This window comes from Podarcis bocagei (genome assembly GCF_964188305.1).
Source record: "Podarcis bocagei genome assembly, chromosome: 5".
Taxonomy (NCBI): domain Eukaryota; kingdom Metazoa; phylum Chordata; class Lepidosauria; order Squamata; family Lacertidae; genus Podarcis; species Podarcis bocagei.
In genome coordinates, this window is record NC_138129.1 from 68264067 (window position 1) to 68288145 (window position 24079).

The 24079-nt window shown below is 38.2% G+C and overlaps 1 protein-coding gene across 4 annotated transcripts in view; it reads left to right on the forward strand.

The window, feature by feature from the left end:
- The window catches only part of MSH4 (mutS homolog 4), a 35259-nt gene extending 11746 nt beyond the window's left edge, over positions 1 to 23513 (forward strand). For 2 of the 4 annotated variants that reach the window (XM_081195482.1, XM_081195483.1), the window contains 15 exons: positions 2603 to 2776; positions 4609 to 4781; positions 5363 to 5430; positions 6909 to 6983; positions 8843 to 8907; positions 9686 to 9855; positions 10033 to 10169; positions 13413 to 13516; positions 14355 to 14479; positions 15476 to 15676; positions 18545 to 18663; positions 19715 to 19843; positions 19972 to 20146; positions 20959 to 21047; positions 21884 to 23513. In XM_081195482.1, the coding sequence (XP_081051608.1) occupies positions 2603 to 2776; positions 4609 to 4781; positions 5363 to 5430; positions 6909 to 6983; positions 8843 to 8907; positions 9686 to 9855; positions 10033 to 10169; positions 13413 to 13516; positions 14355 to 14479; positions 15476 to 15676; positions 18545 to 18663; positions 19715 to 19843; positions 19972 to 20146; positions 20959 to 21047; positions 21884 to 22075 (1996 nt within the window). In that variant the 3' untranslated portion in view covers positions 22076 to 23513. The remainder of the gene's footprint in view (positions 1 to 2602; positions 2777 to 4608; positions 4782 to 5362; positions 5431 to 6908; positions 6984 to 8842; positions 8908 to 9685; positions 9856 to 10032; positions 10170 to 13412; positions 13517 to 14354; positions 14480 to 15475; positions 15677 to 18544; positions 18664 to 19714; positions 19844 to 19971; positions 20147 to 20958; positions 21048 to 21883) is intronic. The other 2 variants (XM_081195485.1, XM_081195484.1) reach the window with 2 other exon arrangements.
- Positions 23514 to 24079: the final 566 nt, after the last annotated feature.

Consider the following 24079-nt stretch of genomic DNA (forward strand, 5'->3'; position numbering starts at 1 on the left):
AACTGCTGTGAAGCTGCTGTTTTCCTTAATGGAATGTCTTAAGAAAGACTCTCTGTCAGTTATCTTTCATTAGTTATATCACTTTAGTTCCTTTATAGCTCCAAGTTGTGTTCTTATGTTGCTGTTCGATATGTGCAACCAGTGCTTTATTCCAGCAGAGGGCGTATAGGCCAAAATTGTTGCTTCTGTTGGAAAAAGAACAATTGCATAAAGTAATGCATTGTCTCCTCTGTTCCTGTTTTTGTTTATTATTCAGTTGTAGCTTCAAAGTTTTGCTCAGCTTCAGCAGTTTATGCCTATATAAATTCATTTCAGATAGTCCACTCCTACAGTGTTTGAATCACCACCAAGTATGACTTTACACTATGCTTTTATCTTTATCTCTTTACATTCAAGACAATGGAAAAATTGGCTTTGTCTCAAGATTACACTCTGTGCATATGCCAGGATCACTTTTCCAAATCATTTGCTTTTACTAGCTTTCATTCTTAATTAACCTTCTTTGAATCTTTTGTAACAGTTTCTAGACTGTGATCTACAAATTTTACAGGACATGGTTTAGGTATCTGCCTTAAATGTATTTATTTCACTTATATCTCACTCTCTCTCAATTTATTATTGTCATTTTAGCTTTTCAACAACAGTGTGAGTTAAGTATGGCTGTATGTCAGTGGTTTGTCCAAGGTCACTGTGCTGCATGGTTGAATGTGAATTTTAATTGTTTACCACATTTCAATCTAAAATTCCTCTTAACTTGGGATGCTGCAGAATTCCAACAAAAACAGAAACCAGGATAGAAATTGCCAATGTTCACTTACGTCCAGAACAGAAATCATTCCATTGAATATGATTCATATTTACTATTGCTGCTTTCAGTCTACAAATGATACCCAAGTATTTTTCCACATTCAATGAATGTGATTAAATAACATCATGACAACATAATTTACATAATAAGTTACACTTGTTACATAATTTCACCAGCAGACGGAGAGATGAATAACATAGCTTTTAATAGAAGACTAACTGCAGCAGAATGGAAACAGTGCTGCATGTGAAGAATATAGGGCAGGACAGAGAATGATGCATTATTACATCCCTACCCATAACTATGTAGTACAAGACTTCAGATTATTTATAAAGTCTCTGTAACAGGACTAAAACCCAGCTGGACATCGGCTAAGTAGTATTTCCACCTGTCCTATCTCTGAGCCTTCATTGATGACAGATGGTTCTTGATTATAATAAGATGTGTTGACAGGGAGATTGTGAGTCATTCCTGTAGTGCAGGCGAACATGACAACTTTATCCACAGAAAGGAAATTATTTCAGATGGTTTACCATCTGCAATATTCCTTGCTCTTCCCTTAGCACACGAATTGCTTTGGAAGATCAGACAAGATTCATCTCATCCACTATTCTGCTTTCAAACAGTAGCCAACTAGCTGCTTCTGAAAAATTAACGAGCCGTGTATCTTGGAAATGGCCATCCTTAGCCCCACCTCCTCAGGATCTGGATATTATACATACACTGCCTTTAATATGAATAATATACTTTGCTTTCCTGGTTGATGACTGATGGAATAAGCACTATTAATTCATGTAAGCTTAATTTTTTTAAAGAAATGTCTAAGCTAGATAAAATCTCCATTTCCTGCTTAAATGAATGATACGTTAGCTATGTGTACTATGAATTATTTTATTTCATTTATGCTGAATTTACTGCCAATCAATTTAATTAGATGAGCCCCAGTTCTCGAATGATGAGAGAGAAAATATTTAGCATTGTCCATACCATCCATAATTTTTATAAATATATTTCATCCCTTCCTTCCTCAGTTGTTTTAAAGCAAAGAGTTATACTCTCACAAGTATTTCTTGCAAAGTAAATTATTAAAGTCTCTTTGGGTTGTATATAATGACATTATTGCAAAAGTAGAATTGCTGCCACTTGTGGAACAATTTTTCCCCACTCCCATGTACTTCACGCATCCCCCTGATCTGCTTTGGTGGTTTCCCCAGTGCTCAGGAGCAAATTTGGGAGATTGCAGGGCATGCTGGCATTGAAAGACTATCAGACTAGATGCTAGTCAAATCCTCTTGCCTCCCTGACCATTTCACCTTTTGTGTCTGTCATATATGTAAGACTGCAAGCAGAGACTCTCTTATTTTAACTGATTTTGTGTAAGCCTTTGTAGGAACTTCTTTTTGCTGAAGATTAAGTTACAAATGTTCTAAATAAAAAATGAGGGAGTTCCAGAAACAAGGTGCCACTGCAGAGAAGGCCCTGGACTTTATAGCTTTCTGATTCTGAAGGTGGGAGGACTCAGCAGTGAGCCCTGGAGAAGATCTTAACAGCTAGACAGATGTGTATGGGAGAAGCGAGCCCTTTAGATATTTTATGTGATTTACTATCTTTCAAAGAAGAACCTTTCAAATGTCATTATCAGTTTCTGAGAGTTATTTGAAAGCCTTACTCTAGCTCATCCCAGCTAATATTTTCAGGGTTTCTACCTTCAAAGCTAGGTAAGCCGTAAGTCTTAAAAGCTTATGCACAATAGTATGTGCAATTTTGTTTTTATTTTGTCTTACAATTTCATAGATACTACTGTCTGGCAGCTGTTGCAGCTGTGCTGAAGTATGTTGAGTTCATACAAAATTCAGTTTATGCACCTAAGTCACTTAAGATTACTTTCCATGGAAGTGAGCAAACAGCAATGATTGATTCAACGTCAGCCATAAACCTTGAATTAATAACTAACAATAGGAATCCTAGGTAAGATGTTTCATTTCACGACTCTAAGGTATGGAAAAGATAGAATGAATTTATATTTGCATTATACAACAACTGGTGGATATTGATGCATACCTACGGTGTTTTAAAAAAGAAAGTTTGTTTTTCAGCTAAAAATATATTTTGGTCTTTTCTGTCTAACCCAGGTGTCACCAACCATGGCACCCATGAAGGGCTTCAATGGTGCTCTCGGGCAGGTGCCACAGACTGAACTTTATTGTCTTCTAGGGGGGGAAATTATATTGTAAACTTCCTTGTGATTCTCAGATGAATGGTGGTATAGAAATTTAATAAATAAATAAATAAAGTTATTAAGCAAAAGGTGCACATAGTTTTCTAAATGTGATTGCTCCCATCTAGCAGTGTATTTAGGCAATGAGTGAAGTCAGAGCTGTGATTGTTGTTTGTGATTCCCAGGCAGTAGGAATCCCTGAGGTCCTAAAGAGCTTCTCCCCTCAAGTTCACTCCCCCCTGGTTTATCCTGTGTTTCTTTTTATAGATATTTGTTGTTCCATATTGAACACGGTATAAATTCCATTCTGAATGTACCATTTCCTTTAAAGTTTGTGATTAGGATAATTATATGCTACATGCGATGAGCAGTCCCATGAGTCTTCCTTCAAAGTTGTGTATTTAACAACAACAACAAAAGGAGTCATCAGAGGTGTGGAGAGAAGAGGGTTATTTATTCCAGCTCCAATGATTCTCCTAAACTTGTGCCGCCGCCACCACCATTAATTCTTACTTAGGAACCTTTAACTTAACCCAGTAAAGAAGTCTTTTCCCACTGGGCTGGCTAGTAACCGCTTCTTGGCTAGTGTCAGCCTCTGCCTGATACTGTCCTGCTCACTTTGCTCTCTGCCCTCTACTTGCCATAATGTGTCCACTAAAGTTATACCTGCTTCCACCCCAGTTCTCTGTGTTAATCTCTTCCTTCCCACTGCAGACAGAAATGGTAAATGTGGTACTAGTTTCAATATATTCTTCTGAAGTCTGTTCTCTCTCTTTTTGCTTGACAGAACATACAATTCTAATATTCTTGATAACATCTGTACAAATGATTAGTTAAATTTTCCTCTCATTTGTTCTTATCACAATACTTTCATTTGGCACTGTCTGAGTAAATTACTTCCTTTTCACTGAGAAATAAAATTCACTGCTCAGAAGAAAACTTTTGATGTATTATAGTCACACACTAATAAGCAAAATGCATGACTTGGGTCTTTAACAAATGCATAGCTATATGCTGAAGCTGTTTTAGTAAGTCATATACTTGTTGCATAATAATTGCCGGTATTATGTCTTGTGCTAATACCCTTCTTCTTTGGCACATGAAGAACAGGATTGGAGCAGCTCACTTTAGACCTCCAGCATAATCTTCCCCTGCTCCCACAGAGCATCTGCATTGTTGGGTGCACTATGATATTGATGTCAAAGGCCACTCAGTGCTTTCCTGTACATGGCATCCTTTCCTAAACTTCTAACTTCTGATTCTTTCCCTTATTGAAAAGCACCTACACACAGAGAGATGGTTGCTAAATATTTCCAGAACTATTTCAAGCTTTTGTGCAGTTAGCTGGATGCAGCGGGGGCAGAGGTTCCATCATCACTTGAGTGCAAATTTCTGTTAATAAATGCAGCAACATGCATTTCATAGAGGTGGCATGGCAGGTACTGCTGTGCTTTCCACATATTGAAGGAGCACGAGTGTAGCCTTGGAATGTGATTTGTGTGTTAGCAGTTGTAGAACGTTTAAATTGTTTTGTATCAACTTCTTAATGAGACCCCCCCCCCCACTGTGCTGTTTTTCAAAGGAATGGACACACTCTTTTTGGTGTTCTAAATTATACTAAAACACCAGGGGGAAGTCGGAGACTTCGATCTAATATTCTAGAGCCTTTGATTGATGCTGATACCATTAATACAAGGTTGGATTCTGTTCAAGAGCTACTTCAGGAAGAGGAACTCTTTTTGGGTCTTCAGTCAGGTAATCAAATATCGCTTTATAGAATGGATAACATATTTCCTTTAATAATGGGTATTATATTTCTATTAATCACAGCTTTTGAGCAGGATGAATATTGTTGCTGCTTCATTCTCAGCTTGTTATGAGTGGATCACTGTATGTATGTATGTATGTATGTATGTATGTATGTATGTTTTTTAAGTTTTTAAGTGTAGGGATCTCCAGATTTGATTGGAACAGTGGGGCTTGGGGGAAGGAGTGTTTAACTCTTCCTTCCTGCACCACATTTCCAAGCTAGTGGAAGTGAATTCTGATACCAATGATATATCTGTATCCCCTCCTCCCCCCAAGGGCAATAGCAGTTTTGGAGGATTATCCAGATTGATGAAACAATATGAGAGAACAGCTTCCCCCAGTGTTGCTGTTCGGATCAAATTTAATGTTTATTAAGATAAAAAGTATATTCTGTCTAACATTTTGGCCATATTAATTTCAGATTTAAAGCAGTTTAGCCTTAATTATATTAATAGGATTAAATCTCAGTCAATTGGATATAACGGTTGTGGCTTGAGCTCAATGATTGTTTGATTTCTGTTTTATAGTTATTTCAAGATTCCTGGACACTGATCAACTACTTTCGGTTTTAGTTCAAATTCCAAAGCAGGATACGGTATGTTTATAAATACTTTTACTTCATAAATGGTAAATAAATAGCTGCCACTTATCTTTCCTTTTATTATTGATCACTTCTGTGTTTGTTTTGAGAGAAATCTCTTAATTGATTTGTGTGCTCAGTTCATAACTTGCAGCACTAAATGAGAATTTTACCGTTTGAATTTGAGTACTTTCACACCAGAGTACAAATGAGATAAAAATCTTTATTAGATTTCTAGAAGTTTGTAATTACAGGGTATTGAACATATTTTAAATATTCGTTAATTACTAATAAAAAAATTAATTTAACATACTATATTTATTTTAATAATTCACACAATTTAATGGAATTTCTCTGTGTTTAATTTTCACTGAATTACACTTACACTTTATGTTTTTGAAAATCAAATTATTTTTAGGTTTGGCATTTGTTGGTTATAACAACTAGGCACATAGTCCCAGTCTCCAAAATAATGATTTCCTACAATAAAGAGCTAATATTGTTATCATTGTTAATAATGTTTTTAGCCTCCAGTAATATAACACTAGGAAAAAATATGTACAAGCTCCAGTAAAAATTCAAATAAGAGAATGTTTTCAAACGGTGACTGATTAAAACTACATAAGTGATAAAAAGGACAAAAAGTGAAATAATTCTATATAAAAAGCATACAAAATACTTTAACTTGAGGAAAGTACCAATAACACAAATCATAGCATTGTATAGTTGGAAAGGATCTCAAGGGCCATCTAGTCCAACCCCCTGCAATGCAGAAATCTCAACTAGATCATACATGATAGGTGGCCATCCAACTCAATAAAACTAGAATTAATAGATCAACCTTTATCCAGTAATAAAGTAGCTCGTGTTATGAACCCTATGAATTACTGTTCTGTTAAGACCTGCTACTATGTTATCTTTCACTAATTGTCAATTATTCATGCCTGCCTAGAGCTATAGGTGCTACTATTTAATCTTCATGACACTAAAGCTAAATTCCTGACTAGAACATTTCTAGTAGATTACTAGAAGTGGCAAGCTGGTTGTCCACAATAAATTCCCCCTTTCTCCATAGCACCATAGAATGAGATTGTTAAGTTTTGACCACTAAGGTGTTGCCTAGGTGAACAGGTAGGTGCTAAGTACTGGGATGCGGGTGTGGGTGTATATTCCTTTTTCCCTACCGAAAGTGTATGAAAGAGGCTCCTGTTTCACTGCAAAAACTGATAAACATAGAATCACCAAGTGTCAATATTAGATGATTCTAAATGATGGCGATATAACAGTGCCAGTCAAAGTGATCAGTTCATTAGGGAGAAAGGAAATAAGTCAGTTAACATTCCTAACATTTGTGGTCATGCTTCATGCAGAAAAAAATATGAATACAATTGAACAGGCAACAATTATATTAAGCACAACAGTATCTAGGCCACATTATGCTAATCAAACAGTAAAATAATGATAAAATATATACCTTTTCTGCTTTCTAACAGGTTAATGCATCTGAATCAAAGATAACAAATTTAATTTATCTGAAGCACACCCTGGAACTTGTAGAACCTTTGAAGGTATTCTGTCCTGAAGCTTTATGTTAAATGTCAGTTACGGTTATCATTTGGCCCTATGAGTCTTAAAACCAAGTCCTCCTGCAGTGGGAACCAGGCCCTTTACCATCTGTGCCACTGTGTTAGTTTGCCAGAGAAGGGAACCAGTTGCTTGCCATCTATTGTGCCTCACCACTTCAGATGGCCAGAGGGTGGTATTATTGCATCTCAACTAGGCATCCAGTAACAAAGAGCTATTATTTTACCTAGTGCTGGAAAGCTGCTGCCTGGCATTATTCCTCGGTCTGAACAATTAATTACTTAGGCCGCCTGTCCCTGTATAATTTACCTGATCACTTCCTGCTCATCTCCAGAACGTTGGCCTGACAATTGTATGCTTTTAAAAGACAGCTACAACATAGACAAAAGCATATTAGGAGTAAGCATGGCTAGTCATTGTCTAGAGCTCATCTTGGAGCCTACTCTGTGCTAGAAATCTATGCTCCAATATCCAGCAAAGCTCTTGTGAGGAGGCTTTTATCCCTTCCACCCTATGATTACCTTGTGCCATCAGAGGCCTTCTATGAAATCGCTCACAACTTTGATCCCACTTTTGAAAGGATACAAATGCAGAATGTATCCAGGGAATAATTTTATCAGTACTTTATTACTTAGATGTCTTTCACTTGTGAGCTGAGGATGTGGATAGGATTATTGGAGCAATTTGATCCATGCTATGTGTGTTTGACCATTATCTATCATGGTCAACTACATTTTGTCTGGAAGAAAAGGCTACCTGTGTTGTGGAAGTAATTAATGCGCCTTGAGAACAGGGGTGGCCCTAGCACTCACTCTCTGCTCTCATGTTTTTAATGGGTGAAATCCAATATGTCCATTTGTCAGTGAAATGGACACCATTGTAGAACAGATCCCCCCCACCCGACATGCAGCCCCCTGCGCACACCCAAAATATGTTCTAGAAGATAGAAGGACCTCTCTCGGGAGTGTGTGGAAGAGAGAAAGGGGTAGTCTCATCATGCAAATGGAAGTCTACTTGTGAGACATTAGCTATCACCTAATGAGTCAGTTAGGGACGCGGGTGGTGCTGTGAGTTAAACCACAGAGCCTAGGACTTGCTAATCAGAAAGTCGGTGGTTCGAATCCCTGTGACGGGGTGAGCTCCCGTTGCTCAGTCCCTGCTCCTGCCAACCTAGCAGTTCGAAAGCACGTCAAAGTGCAAGTAGATAAATAGGTACCGCTCTGGTGGGAAGGTAAATGGCGTTTCCATGTGCTGCTCTGGTTCGCCGGAAGCGGCTTAGTCATGCTGGCCACATGACTCGGAAGCTGTACGCCAGCTCCCTCGGCCAATGAAGCGAGATGAACGCTGCAACCCCAGAGTCGGCCACAACTGGACCTAATGGTCAGGGGTCCCTTTACCTTTAATGAGTCAGTTAGCTAACACTCAATGATGTTTTGTTTGTTTTAGTTGTTACTTTTTTATTGTTAGCTGCCGCATGAGTCAATTTTGATTAAGAGTCAGGTTGTATATATTTTAAATAAACTGATTAGAATTCAAAAGCAATAAAATTCTATCTTGTGCAAGATTGTTCTTTGTATTAATGGCATTTCCTAGAATGTGAGCCAAGTTCATACAATAATCAGCCAAGAGGTTAAAACACTAATGTTTAGATTTTTATTTTAAGTTGACTCTTATTCTTAAATTTCAGTGTACAGAAAATATCTTGTTCTATGTAATCATCTAATACTGACAGATTTTATTAGCTGTTTTCCCCCCAGTTAAACCTAAATGAATGAAAGGGTATTGAATCCATTAACATTTCTGTACACTTGAATATATCAGTTTTTCATGTTGATTTTAACAGGATGCTTTAAAAAGCTATAAAACACCATTGTTAAAGGCTTACTATAGTTCCTTGGACGACAACAGGTACTGTTTTATTTTTAAAAACATCTTTGACACTGATGTTATTATTTCTTGCACCCTGTTTTTGTAAAATGTGCATTTTATTTTCTCTAGTAGAGTAAGGAGGGTATTCAAGACCCTTTCAGATTGCTCTTCCTCCCATTGAAAGATAGGGCCAGCTTGCAAGTTGACTTTGTTGGAGGAGTGGCTGACTGGAAGAGCAGGAAACTTGTTGAAAGACAGAAAATAACCAACTTGATTAGTTAGAAACAAAGCATACCATGAAAAAGAATACATGGGTGAAAAACTAGCGTTCACATTAAAGAAGAAAAAAACATGCTATTAATTTCAATAAAATTGCCAGTAAACAAAGAATTCTGACAAATAAAATTATTGTTCACATCTAAGCTACATTTAGGAAACCCATGCAAAGTATCTAACATGTGATTGTGCAGCATTAGATATGAAGATGTTATTAGGGTTTTGAAAATATCCAAATTCAGCATGAAGAGTGGACTTCTACTCATGTAGTGGGCCTTTACCTTCCTCTCCACCAACCTGCCAGAGCAAATTTTGAGTGTGTGCAGGGGGCTGCACGGGAAAGGAGAAGAAGGCAAAGTTTTGCTGTTTTGCTGTGCAAGTAAAAGTCCAATCCACTTAGGCACAGACAACTTTGGTTACAACCCAGTGAATATGAAGTACAGAAGTTTTGGATTTGAATATTTGAATTGCATTACTTTTAGATAAATACAGCATTTGTAAAATATGGCATTGACATTGCCCCAATTTTATATATTTCTAGGTTTGGAGTCATACTTGAAAAGATTAAAACTGTCATTAATGATGATACAAGATACACAAAAGGATGCTTGAATATGAGAACACAGAAATGCTATGCAGTGAAGCCTAATATAAATGAATTTCTTGATATAGCACGAAGAACATACACTGAGATTGTGGATGATATTGCAGGTACTTCACTGTTTATGTATTTAATTTTGGGTACTTTAAATATATATACTTTTTCTGCAATATCATAGCCTGTACTTGTTTGCATAATAGTACTTCCGTCAATATTTCTGTGATAGCTATGATGAACTTTACTGTGTTACATTATAAAATGTTTTTGTTTTACATCTTGCTATTAAGGAATGATAGCACAACTTGCAGAAAAACACAACCTTCCTTTGAAAACAAGCTTCAGTTCCGCACGAGGATTTTTTATTCAGATGAGTGCTGACTGTGCAGCAATACACAATGGTCAACTTCCTTCAGAATTTACCAAGGTACACATTTTGGAGCTGTTGGGTCATTATAGTTAGTGAATTTATGTTGAGATTTGATGGGTGTAGAATGCACCCTTATTTACACATCTAACATGCCAACCTTGCTGACTCGATTCATACTGGATAAATGGCAGCAATTTTTCCCTTTGTCCAGCCAAGATCCAGCTTCAGATGCACTACTACTTACTACTGTGCTTCAGGCTGTCTCTTCTCTGATGTTGAGGCTATCAGTTCTGATGTGCAGATCACTGATTCTGTAACTCTTCTCTATCCCCCTTTTGGGGCTAGCCCAGTGCTTACCATGCTGCTGTCCTAAGAACTACTCCTCACCACTATCCAGCCAGTCACGGTACTAGTCTCCATGCTGAAGTTACTGTCAAGATCATTCATGGGGGTTGTTGCTATTTTTAGCACTAGAAATACTAGATTGTCACACTCCCTGTTCTCATTTTCAGCAAGGTGGTAAGATTAAAGTGTCTTAATATTTAAGCTTTAAACTGGGACTCGTAAAGGTAAAGGTACCCCAGTCACAAACGACTCTGAGGTTGCAGCGCTCATCTCGCTTTACAGGCTGAGGGAGCCGGCGTTTGTCTGCTTCTGCACACAGTTGTTTTTCCGGGTCATGTGGCCAGCATGACTAAGCCACTTCTGGCGAAGCCAGAGCAGCGCACGGAAACACCGCCTTCCTGCCGGAGCGGTACCTGTTTATCTACTTGCACTGCGTGCTTTCAAACTGCTAGGTTGGCAGGAGCTGGGACTGAACAACGGGAGCTCACCCTGTCGCAGGGCCTCGAACCACCAACCTTCCAATGCTATTTTGGGGCATCACACTTATTAAAAGAAGCAAGTGAACCACTGGTGAGATAGCTGGTTCAAGAGGCACCTATGCTCTATCCTAACCCCTTCCCTCCAGCCGTCAATATTAAGAAGACAAGGCTGCACTCTTTGTGGTATTGAGAACCCAGTGAAATCAGTGTGAAAATGTAATTAATACAATTAAGTGAAGTCATGCTGATTTCAGCTAATGCAGTCTGGATCTAGCCTGTTATAAATAATATTCTTTCTATAACATCTGTAAATATTCATTAACTACCCTAACTTGCAACGTTACAGAAATGAAAATAAGGATTTTCTTGTATATATTCTAGGGGTTTGTATTGAGGCAATTCTAGGAAGAGTCTTACATTTCTGAATTGAATTGTTCCATTAAAAACAAGGCATCTTGAGTGGCTCAAGGACTCCCCAAATATCCAAGTGACTCTGTGGTCTCATGTCCAAAAAATGCTCAGCCGTTTCTCCCTTCCCCCAAGAAACTAAATCAAACAAGCTTGGGAAAATAGGTCTAGATTTTAATCACAAGTATTTTCTCAGGGTACTCCCTGCTCCCCCGAGGGATAGCCCCATTGATCCTCTGTGACCAATTCCAGTCGGGCTGGCAGACTGCAGTCCTGAACACCCTCCGGAAATTGGGTTTTGCCCCCCAAGCCCTTCTAAGTCTGAGTTTGGACCAGGCAAAAGCTACGGTCAGGCAAAGAATATTAGACACCGAGAGACAGCAGGACTGTGCAAGGTGCCCCAACTATAGAATTGGAGAAATCGAGAGATATATAGCCGCACCAGCAGCATATCTCTTCTTTCTCGTATCTAGGGATGCAAGAAGGGCCTTTACACTCGCCAGAAGCTCGGCTCTTCCCTCGCCGGTCCTGGATGGAGCCTTTAGAAGGGTCCCGTATGCTCAGAGACTTTGCACCTGTCCATTGGGAGAGATAGGAAGCCCAGAACACTTGTTCTTTAGATGTCCCTTTTATAAAGAGGCACGTAGTAAGATCATGGAGCCCCTACTGGTGAGGCTCGCCGACCTCCCGCAAAAGCAAAAATTTGACCTTTTGCTGTTGGGCAAAGATTAGAAAATGACCTGGATGATGATGATGATGATGATGATGATTTATACCCCGCCCATCTGGCTGGATGGTCGCCAGATTCTGTCTACAGATCTGTAGGTGCAGACCATCGCCCAACTCAAAATAGTCCGGCATGAAAAGCCCCAAATACTGTTCCATGGGTGATTCTGAGTCAACTCCCTGGGACAGTTTATTGTTGTACATTGTTTCTAAATTTAGTGTTGTATATTGTTTTAATTGTCTGTTTTAACCATATTTGCACAGCAGTTTTTAACATTGTGAGTGTCCTCTATTTAAGAGGCTTCTACTCTGCAGCCTCTTATAGTTGTTTTATCTGCGAGTCTTTTAGTTCTTGTGCTCTTACAGTTGTTTTAACTGCGTGTCTTTGTTGGTTTTTAGCTCTTATCTGTTTTAATTATTAGTTTTTTATCCATCCATTATCTGTGTTTAATCTTGTATTTTATTCGGATGTTTTAATGCCTGTTTCCTTGTCCTCATTTGCCCTAACAATTATCGGTCAAAAATCCCAACTGCTATTTTATCTATATGCTTTTCTTAATCCTGGTCTGTGACCATAATAAAGTTCATTCATTCAGGGTACTCCTAAGTGCAGTGATTTGCAGGAGGGATTGGAATTTGTTTTTCACGTCAAGTCAATCGAAATCCTGGAGATTTATAGTATTTATTCTATTTCCCCACCATCTCCAAGTCAATGGAGAGATCTCTATTGTATCCCTAAAAATCTGTGGGTACAGAAGCCCATCCCTGCTATTGGCCCTTCCTTGCTTGAATGATGCCACTTGCTCCCCCCCCCCCCAATCTTTTTTCCATCCTGCATTCCCTACACAAGTCAATAAAGAAATATATCTTTGGACAAGAAGCTATATTTACAGAAATCTGTGGTGGCACAGAATTCCAACCCCAACAACATTTGGTGAAGATTCTTCTCTGTATGCTGCATTCATTTTCTCTTCAGTAGTCTGTCATGTAAATGCTTATGACCAAAGAGGGTGTTTATAATCTGAACACAATTTTTTTCATTTTAAAGCCTAGAAATGTTTAATCTTACAGTGGGTTAGCTTGTGCTACCACAATTTAAACACATACAAAAGCACTTGCTATTTTAATAAACATTTATGGGGTGGTGTACATTATCCAGTGATAAAATATTTGCACACTAATTATTTTCAATTTATGTTTCTGCTTTATTACTATTGCTTTTCTCTTTTTTAAAAAATAATGAAGGCAGTTTACTCTCATGTTTTTCAAATTGCTCTTGCTTTGTTTTCTGGGAGTAGTTATTTATGCTTATCTAGCATCTCTTTTTGAAATTTCCCTACAGATTACTAAAATGAAAAATGTGTATAGCTTTACTTCACAAGACTTAATGAAAATGAATGAAAGATGCCAAGAGTCTTTGAGAGAAATTTATCACATGACATACTTGTAAGAATACTTCAAACATTTTTATTTGATATTATGCCCAATTAACATTTGGATATGAGCTTTTAAATCTCATTTTGTGGGTAGTGATTTTAAACTAGGAATTTTCACTCAAACTTGGAATTTTCACTCAGTTTCAGGTCTTAGATTCAAGCTTGCAACTTTCTTAAAGCAAGTTGTGCAATTCCTTACTGTCTTCCATGTTTTCCTCCTTCGACACTCCGGTCATAAAAAGGGCTAACCATCTCCCTGGACAGTTCGTTGCTTCTAATAAAATAATATTTTATTGTCAGTCTTAACGTCTTCAGTGATTATTTTTTTGCATCCCTTATTGTCTGCTTCCACTTACTTCACCAGACTTGGTGTTCCTTTTTGTTCTCCTTATTTGGGCAAGACTTACACTTATTGAAAGAAGCCTTATAGCTTCTAATAGCTTTCTTTATTTGGGTCATTAAACACACTGGCATCCTCTTGGCCTTGGTGAAACTTGTCCTGATCTGCAATATACATTCTAGATGACCTTCTGTTATTGTGGTTTTGATTAACCCCCAAGCATTATGGAGAAATTTGAAGCTCCTGAATTTCCCTTTCATTTTTTAAAAAATGAACCCTGTATTTTTGAGATGTTCACTCTTTTGAAGAAAACTGTGACTGTGCTGAACTTGCTTGGCAGTTGTCCACTTCCATATAAGTAGACAATTATACATTTAGTTGTATTTGATTTATTCTTAGTTGTATTGGAATACAGTTGCTATTTTAGACTAAAAGCTCAACATTTTTATAAAATATTTTGTCTATTGCTTTGAGGAATAAAATAAACTGTGCTATTGTGTGCTTTCAGGATAGTGTGTAAATTACTGAGTGAAATTTATGAACACATTCATTGCCTGTACAAACTCTCTGATGCAGTGTCTATGCTGGATATGTTGCAGTCATTTGCCCACGCCTGTACCCTTTCTGACTATGGTGAGTAGCTTTGTTATTTAGAAAAGCTTTTACTAAAACTTGCAGTTTACCTCCCCTGTCCCCAAACTGTGAATTAGTCAAATAATAGTGCTGACATAATGTAATTGGCAGATTCAAAGATTGCCCGCATCAACATGCAAATACTTCCCACTACTATAGCATCATGACATCACCAAACCATATGTAATATAGTTTGTTTAGACAGATTCTTTGACTCAGAAGTTAAGATCTGGGTGTAATATTCTTTTTTCTTCTGTCGAGCATCTCTGAAAATATGATTGGCTATCAAACTGAAGCTTCATTAATTTTTGTTGCTTTTTCATAAGACTTTAATAAGTTGCTTCACATGTCCTTCAATTGTTTCGTATGCATCTTTTAAATAGAAGCCAATAGCGAGTACTCATATACAGGACAAGCAAAATATAGCAAAAATCAAATATTATTTAACGAAGCACGCCCCTGAACTTTGTTGCATTAAAGTTACAGTTTTCAAAAAGTTACTTCTTTATATTATTCCTATCAGTGGAACTATTCTTAGGCTCAGACCCAGCACAATAGTCAGCTAGGTTAGGTGCTGCACCACCACTCACAACTCTGTCAGGCATTGGGCTGTTTCAGTGCTAGGTGGGTGGTGCCACCACTTTTGAATGGGAGCTAAGGTTGGCTCCTATCCACAGTGGCCACCAACCATGTTTGTTTACCCATTGGTGACACTTTGCTGACAGCTGCCTCCTTGGACTGCAGTCTTACCCAATTACCTAGCAATAAGCCGCATTTAAATTACTGGGACTTCTGAGTAAATGTATGTAGAATTATATTGTTAAGACATGAGGATTACAGTTTTACTCAATTTATTTGCCTATTTCGTTCGGAATTTATTGATTACTAGATTTCTCATAAACTAACATGTAACAAGAACAAGACTTAACCAAAGTAGGATTGTGATATACTTGTTATTAACAGCAACACATTTAAATATTATCTATTTTTTCTTAGTACGACCTGAGTTTACTGACACATTAGCAATAAAGGAAGGCTGGCACCCTGTTCTTGAAAAAATATCTTTTGAGAAACCTGTTGCCAACAATACTTACATCACAGAGGGAAGTAATTTTATCATAATTACAGGACCAAATATGAGTGGAAAGTCAACTTACCTAAAACAGATAGCTCTATCTCAGATTATGGCACAAATTGGTAAGCAGTTATTTGAACTTTCATTGTTTCTCTTATCCAGTGATTTTAGCAAACCAATGTGTTACACTTTCCTTTCCCTTTAAGTTCAGCAACTTTTAGCAGCCTTGATTCCTTCAGAGTCCCAAGTCTGTCTTAGTTTTAGAGGAGACCTGGTGAGGTTACTATCCTTACAGGAGGTCTCAGCAATTTCTCATAATCAGGAACTTAAGTTTCAAATAGCATTGTTTAGTTATCTTGTTTAATCAATTCTGATACAGTCTCGCCATCCCCACCCCTCTACAAATCTGTTCCATCACTCACAGTCTCTGCCTGACTTCTCTTCCTTTCCCCAGCCCAGAATACTTATTTCTTCTCTTTTGTTTATCTTTCATTCCCCAGACTGTGCAGTTTCCCATTATATGACTGCACCCCTTCTCCCTGTTTGTCTGAGTATCTATTGATAAGGGTGAGGCCCATACTGTCATCACCACACAAGACAATTTCTGACCAGAGAAGGCTGAAGACAGGAGTCACCTGTCAACAGAGCCTTACAAAGTTATTATTTAGAAGAGAGAACCTTATCATTTCCTACTATTTTAAGAATTTCACATGGCTAACATTAAACTGCAACAGTAGTAGATAGGTAGCCGTGTTGGTCTGCCATAGTCAAAATAAAAAAAAATTCCTTCCAGTAGCACCTTAAAGACCAACTAAGTTAGTTCTTGGTATGAGCTTTCGTGTGCATGCACACTTCTTCAGATACACTGAAACAGAAGTTGCCAGATCCTTCTATATAGTGAGAAGGTGGGGAGGGGTGTTACTCAGAAGGGTGGTGGGAATGGGAGATAGGCAGATAGCTGGGAGAGCCTGTTGACGACTCTTAACGACTGTAATAGGTCTTCCAGGAAAAGGCAAGGGGTGAGGAGGTGAGAAGTGGTTTAGTCATGTATAGTGAGATAAGAATCCAATGTCTTTGTTAAGCCCAGGTTTTTCCATGGTTTTAAGTTTGGTAATGAGTTGTAATTCAGCAGCTTCTCTTTCCAGTCTGTTTCTGAAATTCCTTTGTAGTAAAACAGCTACTTTGAGATCTTGTATAGAATGTCCTGGGAGATTGAAGTGTTCTCCTACTGGTTTCTCTGTTTTGTGATTCTTGATGTCAGATTTATGTCCGTTTATTCTTTGGCGTAAGGTTTGGCCTGTTTGTCCAATATAGAGAGCTGAAGGACACTGTTGGCATTTGATGGCATACACAATGTTAGACGATGAGCAATTAAATAGTCCCGAGATGGTATGTGTGATGTTGTTGGGGCCAGTAATGGTGTTGTCCGGGTGTATGTGGCAGCAAAGTTGGCATCTGGGTTTATTGCAGGCTCTGGTGCCAGTGTCTGTGTTAAGTCTGGTTGTAGTATTATTGTGGGTTAGGAGTTGTTTAAGATTGGGTGGCTGTCTGTAGGCAATGAAAGGTCTTCCTCCCAGAGCTTGAGAAAGAGAACTGTCATTGTCCAGGAGAGGTTGTAGATCTCTGATGATGCGTTGTACTGTTTTAACTTGGGAGCTGTATGTGATGACTAGAGGTGTTCTGTTATTTTCTTTTTTGGGTCTGTCTTGCAGCAAGTTCTCTCTGGGTATCAGTCTGGCTCTGTTGATCTGTTGTCTAACTTCATCTGCTGGGTATTTTAGTTCTGAGAAGGTTTGCTGTAGATCTCTTAGGTGAGAGTCTCTGTCTGTAGAATTGGAACAGATGCGGCTGTAACGTAGTGCCTGGCTATATACAATGGACTGTTTGGTATGTTTGGGATGGTAGCTAGAGGCATGTAGATATGTTTGTCGGTCAGTTGGTTTGCGGTATAAGGTGGTGTCTATGCGCCCATCCTGTATTTTTATAGTAGTGTCCAAAAAATGTATTTCTTGCATAGATTGATTCATTGTAAGGTTGATTGTGGGGTGAAAATCATTAAATTTCTGGTGAAAGGTGTCCAGGGTCTGTTGACCATGTGTCCAGATGATAAAAATATCGTCAATGTATCGCAGGTACAAGAGAGGTTTGAGTGGGTAGGAGTCCAGGAAACGTTGTTCTAAATCTGCCATGAAGATGTTGGCATACTGTGGGGCCATGCGGGTGCCCATTGCTGTGCCGCTGATCTGAAGGAACAGGTCATCACCGAATTTGAAGTTGTTGTGGGTAAGGACAAATTGGCAGAGTTTGGTGGCAAGGTCCGCTGTGGTTTTATCTGAAATGGTGTTCCTTATAGCTTGTAAACCATCGTTGTGTGGTTTCAGCTCTCTATATTGGACAAACAGGCCAAACCTTACGCCAAAGAATAAACGGACATAAATCTGACATCAAGAATCACAAAACAGAGAAACCAGTAGGAGAACACTTCAATCTCCCAGGACATTCTATACAAGATCTCAAAGTAGCTGTTTTACTACAAAGGAATTTCAGAAACAGACTGAAAAGAGAAGCTGCTGAATTACAACTCATTACCAAACTTAAAACCATGGAAAAACCTGGGCTTAACAAAGACATTGGATTCTTATCTCACTATACATGACTAAACCACTTCTCACCTCCTCACCCCTTGCCTTTTCCTGGAAGACCTATTACAGTCGTTAAGAGTCGTCAACAGGCTCTCCCAGCTATCTGCCTATCTCCCATTCCCACCACCCTTCTGAGTAACACCCCTCCCCACCTTCTCACTATATAGAAGGATCTGGCAACTTCTGTTTCAGTGTATCTGAAGAAGTGTGCATGCACACGAAAGCTCATACCAAGAACTAACTTAGTTGGTCTTTAAGGTGCTACTGGAAGGAATTTTTTTTTAATTAAACTGCAACATTACTGCTAACTTCTCCTCACATTAATTTGTCCTTCTCTTTAATTTGCAGGATCTTTTGTCCCAGCAGAATATTCTTCATTTAGGATTGCTGAGCAAATATTTACTAGAATAGGTATGGATGATGATATAGAAACAAATTCATCAACATTCATGAAGGAGATGAAAGAGGTATTCAGATGAGCTTAGTGTTTCTTTTATCAGTGGCCTTGATTAATATTTAATTGGCCCACAGGTTTGCACATTTTGCTTACATATAAATATTCAAGGACCTCTGCTTCTGTTTTTCTCCTTACAGGACAAAGATTAGACTAATAGGCTGCACATACCCAATGTTTTCATTTTCTTCTTCTTCAGCACACCAGTCCCTTTCCCATGCAAACACCTCCACCAACATACACATGCCACCTTGTAAGCTACCATTTAAATTCCGCAGACTGTGCATTCTTGTTGCAAAATAATAATGGCTAGGATCCATCAGAATCCTGGAGGGGATTCAAAGGGACTTCTACTCATACAAGGGGATATTCCATTTTCCAGTTCCCCACTCCAGCTGTGAGCAATTGAACCGCATCCCCTGCCATTTCTGAGGGGACTGGAAGAGGAGAGAGGGAACGCCCATTCAGAAAGAGGATCTCTTTCTGTAGTGGTTCAGCTTCTATGCTGAATATTGTGCCAAACCATATATTGCCTTTTACATTGACTTGTGTTACTTTATCTCTCACACTGAAATAACAATTAGATGAAAATATTGCTGCTGCTTCCTTCCTTCCTGTCTCCCATAAGCCCCCAAACCTATCTGTGGCTCTATCAAAGAGCTGGAGGTTCCCGCCTCTGGTTTGGGGGCCCTTTGGAAGGCAACAAAGGTGGTAGCAGTGGGGGCTCAGATATCGGTCCTGCTCAGTCCACACTTATGTACAAGTAATCAATCAGAGGCATTCAGTTGTTATTAGCTGACTGACAGCATCCCTAATGGAGCTGCTACCAGCAAAGAAGTTTGAAAAGGGATGTGTAGCCTTCTGTGTGCATTGAATGTGCATTCAGAACTCTTAGACTGAGCTGTTTGTGTTGATGGATGTTCTGTTTTTATGTGGCAGCTGGTAAAACATTCCTAAAGTAAATTTCCTGACTCTTGTTTTGGGCAGGAAATGAGAATTCTTATTAACAGATTTTATCCTCACATGCTACTGCTAGTAATGAAATTTGATGTCTTTCTCTCTAGATAGCATATATCATACAAAATGCTAATGACAGATCACTTATCATAATTGATGAGCTTGGCAGAGGTACCAGTGCTGAAGAAGGCATCGGCATATGTTACGCAGTCTGTGAATATCTTCTTAATTTGAAGGTATTATTAATATTTTAATCAATAAGTGCATGAAATTTCCCTAACTATTATAAAAGATAGTAATAGTCATTAAGATTTCTCTTTTCCAATAATTTATAGTCTATTTAATTTCTTGTTTCATACTTTAGGCATTTACACTCTTTGCCACTCATTTTTTGGAATTATGTCAAATTGATGCCTTATATCCCAATGTGGAAAACAATTACTTTGAAGTGCAACACGTGAGAAGTAGTTATGGAAGTAGGGAGAAAATTGCGTATACTTATATTCTTTCTAAAGGACACACGGAGGAAAAAAACTATGGTAATATGCTATATGGATTATTATAATTTACAGAAATAAACATATAGAACATTAATATGAAGAGATAAAACAAGAGTACCTAGATACCTGTTCCATTAAACACATGAAAGATGTTGTCTGCATGTGCAGAGGGATTCATTCAGCCACTACTTTCTGTATTTAGAACTATATGGTTTGTGCATCAATTTCACTCAGAAGCTTACTAAGATTTTTATTACCTACTTGTTATTACTGCTGCTGTCATTAGCCTCTCCACTCTGCAAAATGTTCCACTTCTTTTCAGTCTCTTGTATTACTCCACTGTATTTTCAGTACGATTCAATATAATATCATGAAGAAAGAAATGGCGGTATGGTGTTCCTCTTCTCATTCTCATTATTTAATAATTATTTAGTCTGTTATGGGGGAATATTATGTAAATTGAAGAAACCTTGTTGAGCCTTTTGAGAATCAGTATGACAGTTGATTCAACATGACAGTTGAACATGCACAGCTATTCTGATAAAAACCCTCTTTATTAGGATCTGCAAAGCTGCTTCAAATCTTGTTTAAGAAGAAAATTCTTGTTAACATTGATGCAGATGTAACACTAATCCATGGTTTAAGCTCACGTGGGAAAGGAGATGGGATTTTGGAGGGGAGGATAGGTGGAGTTTACGTGTCATCTTGTGACCTGCTCTGCTCCTAATCTTTTAGCTTTGGTTAAAAGACCAGGAGCATTACATCATCATTGGTCCTCATTGACTTTTTCATTAAATGTAACATTCTCTACCTCTGACAATTAAAAACAGCTTCATATGTTTTATATTTAGGACTTAAAGCTGCAGAGGTTTCTTCTCTTCCACCATCAATAATACAGGATGCCAAGGAGATCATAACTCTGATTTCTAGACAAATGTCGGTATGTAGTATTATCTCAAAACATTCTCTAGTGTTAGCTCTTTTTGTTAGGTGCTGATTTTAAACAATTTTGCTCGGAAGTAAATTCTGTAATTCATTTATTTTGCATTGTATATACAGGCAACATAGTGGCAGTTAATGCAGCATACCATAGGAATAAAACAATGATTTTAAAAAATTTAAAGCAAAAACCACCACGTATAACTCAAATTATCAGTTCAAATTGGCTCATCTGTCTGCATGTTTCACATTTTAATTTTCTTAATTGGAGGCCAATTGTTTTTTGTTCATGTTTTTAATAAATGAAAGTTCCAAGTCTAGGCCCCCTTGCTGGTGCAATTGGTCCAACTTCACCACTGATAGTGCAGCCTCGACATTGGCTGCCAATACATTTGCAAGCCCAATTCAAAGTGTTGGTTTTAATTTACAGCATTATGCAGCTTGGGATCACAAGACCTATCAGAATGCCTCTCCTGACTTGAACAATTTGGTTGTAGTCCCCCATCTGTGCAAAGTTTTCCCCAGCAAAGATTGCTGGGCACCAACACTTTTGGCATCTATCTTATTCCCTATACCGTATGTTGAGTTGGTTGTCATGGCTTATTCAATGGTGACATTTTGAGTTTTGCTTTTCTTTTTGGCGGTTGATGTGCTTTTGAAATGTTAATGTTAATTAAATGTATAATGTTAATTGTTTATAGCTGAAACTTTTGTAAGTTTAAAATCTGTTGTTAGTCCCCAGTAGATTGTTGGCATTAGGCAACTTAGTAACTAATCAATAGTAAATATAATGCTAAAAGTCTGGTTTTAATTTGTTCATGTCCTTTTAAATAACAGAAGCAACAAAGAAGTACTCCTGAGACATTAAAGAAGAAGGCTATATATCACTTAGCAAATATGTTAGTTCAAACTGCCCGCAACTCTCGACTGGATCCAGACAGTTTGCGAATATACCTAAAAGGTCTGAAGAAAAAGTATGAGACTGATTGCCTTGCTGCTGAACAAGTACCTACTGAAGACCAGCAATAATTTATACTATAGTCTGAAGCACTAATATAGGTAGAGCCTGAAAATATACATTTTTTTAAAAAAGGCATGATAGTTCTGGAGCATTCTGTCTTTCTGGTTTGCATGCACCAATTTTGCAGCAGCAAAACCAGATATACATGAACAGAAACAGTATAATTCTAGAACTTTTAAATTATTATTCTTCATTTCAAAACATTAATTTCCACAGAAATATATTTAAAATAAGTTGCTTATAAAAGCTTTTAAAATATGATTAAATTGTTTTTTATTCTATATTATTTCATTTGCCATATCTATGATATCCCTTCATATAAGTTTTATTGTTTGAATCTCTAGATGTGTTGGTTTGATAAGCTGACTTCTGGGTTGTTTCTGCTTCTTTATGGTGTTTTCTTGTGCAGTGGACAACACTTATAGTAATTGCAAGTATTTATTGTAATATTGATGGCTGCACTGACATTCTACATCATGTTACTAGTAAAAAAAAAAGGATTGAGCACTTTCTTTAATGATCTAGTATTTGACCATACTAAGAGCTCCATCATTCTGCATAGAACAGCTCTTATGCATATATAATCCCATTTCAGCAGGAAAGAGTGATCTGTTCTGTTTTCTCCTGCACTTCATTGTACCTAATGTTGCCTAACAGTATAGAGTTCCTTTTAAAAACCATCCACTTTAAAGGAATTTGAGGGTATATATTGAACAGTGGTTTTTTTTCTAGAAAAAAAGTGCTTGTACTCACTAGGAAGCAGGGAGAGGGCCCAGCACATGAGGGAGGGGTGTGGCCTGAGGCCAAGGCTGGGTGGTGAGGAAGGGTTAGCTGCTTAATGATCCCTCGCCTGCCCACCCACCTACCGGGGCACTGCCTCCCAGGTGAAGAGACTTCCCCTACCCAGCTTTGGCAGCAAGGCTTCCGTATTGTGTCAGAGCATTGCACCTCCTTCCCTAAGCAGGGCAAATGCTTCCCAGGCTTGGAGAAAGCGACATGGTGTGTTGACAGGGTCTGAGAGTCCTCCCAACTCCCCCCCCCCAAAAAAAGGTGGTAGTACTTCATACTGTTGCGTACTGCCAGAAAAAAAAGCACTGATGTTGAGACTGATGTCTGTTGAATGGAGAATACTTATAGATATGATGTGCATTTACATGAAGGCATGGAAAATGAGCTCAGATTGACAGTATAAACTGGATATTTCACACAGTGGTTTGTCAATATGCATAGTTCCCAAGTGAATTTGGAAGATGTAAATTTATCTGAAGAACTACATTCATTGCCAGTCAATATACATGGTCACTAAGTGAAGACTATGCATAATGTTTGAGTGATATATAATATTCTGTTTGTTCATGTCCGTTTTTACACATTCTTCATATCTTCTGCTTATTTCTAATTTCTGGTGTTTGTACAGTACATTCAACATAAATTTCCCAAAACATACATATTGCATTAAATGTTTATTTGTTTTGTTTTGTTTTGAAAACTTCTATCATATTAGATGGCCCTGGGAGGCTCTCAAAGCAATTTGCAAAAGATTCCCACAATATAAATCACATTCAACTCTGGCATCAAGAACAGAAATAACATGGTACCGCTGTGGTGTCAGAATTTTTCAACTTTCATTTCCTGCCCTTCCCTAGTATTGCCTGTCAGCCTCTGTCTACCAGGCAACAGTCTGACTTATGTTCTTTGAAGCCAGAGCATGAGGCTAAGCAGCTAGATCTCACTCAATTTGAGGGGGTAAATCTTCCCTGGATGGTGGTTGCCAGGCAACAGCTTTCGCTAATGTCCTCTTAGCCAAGGGAGTCCTGTAATATTTTCTGTTCTTTCTTTGTATACCTCCAGAGAGAACTAAAATTCTTGGTTTGTCAAATCTCTCATTGTCCTGGCATAACCCATCAAACCCATTTTGGGCTGGGGTTGTTCTACCAGGCAGATAAGTGCTGCCTGTAAGTGGGCACGTGGTCTTCTTTGGGTGGGGATATGTCTTCCGGTGGGGGTACTAT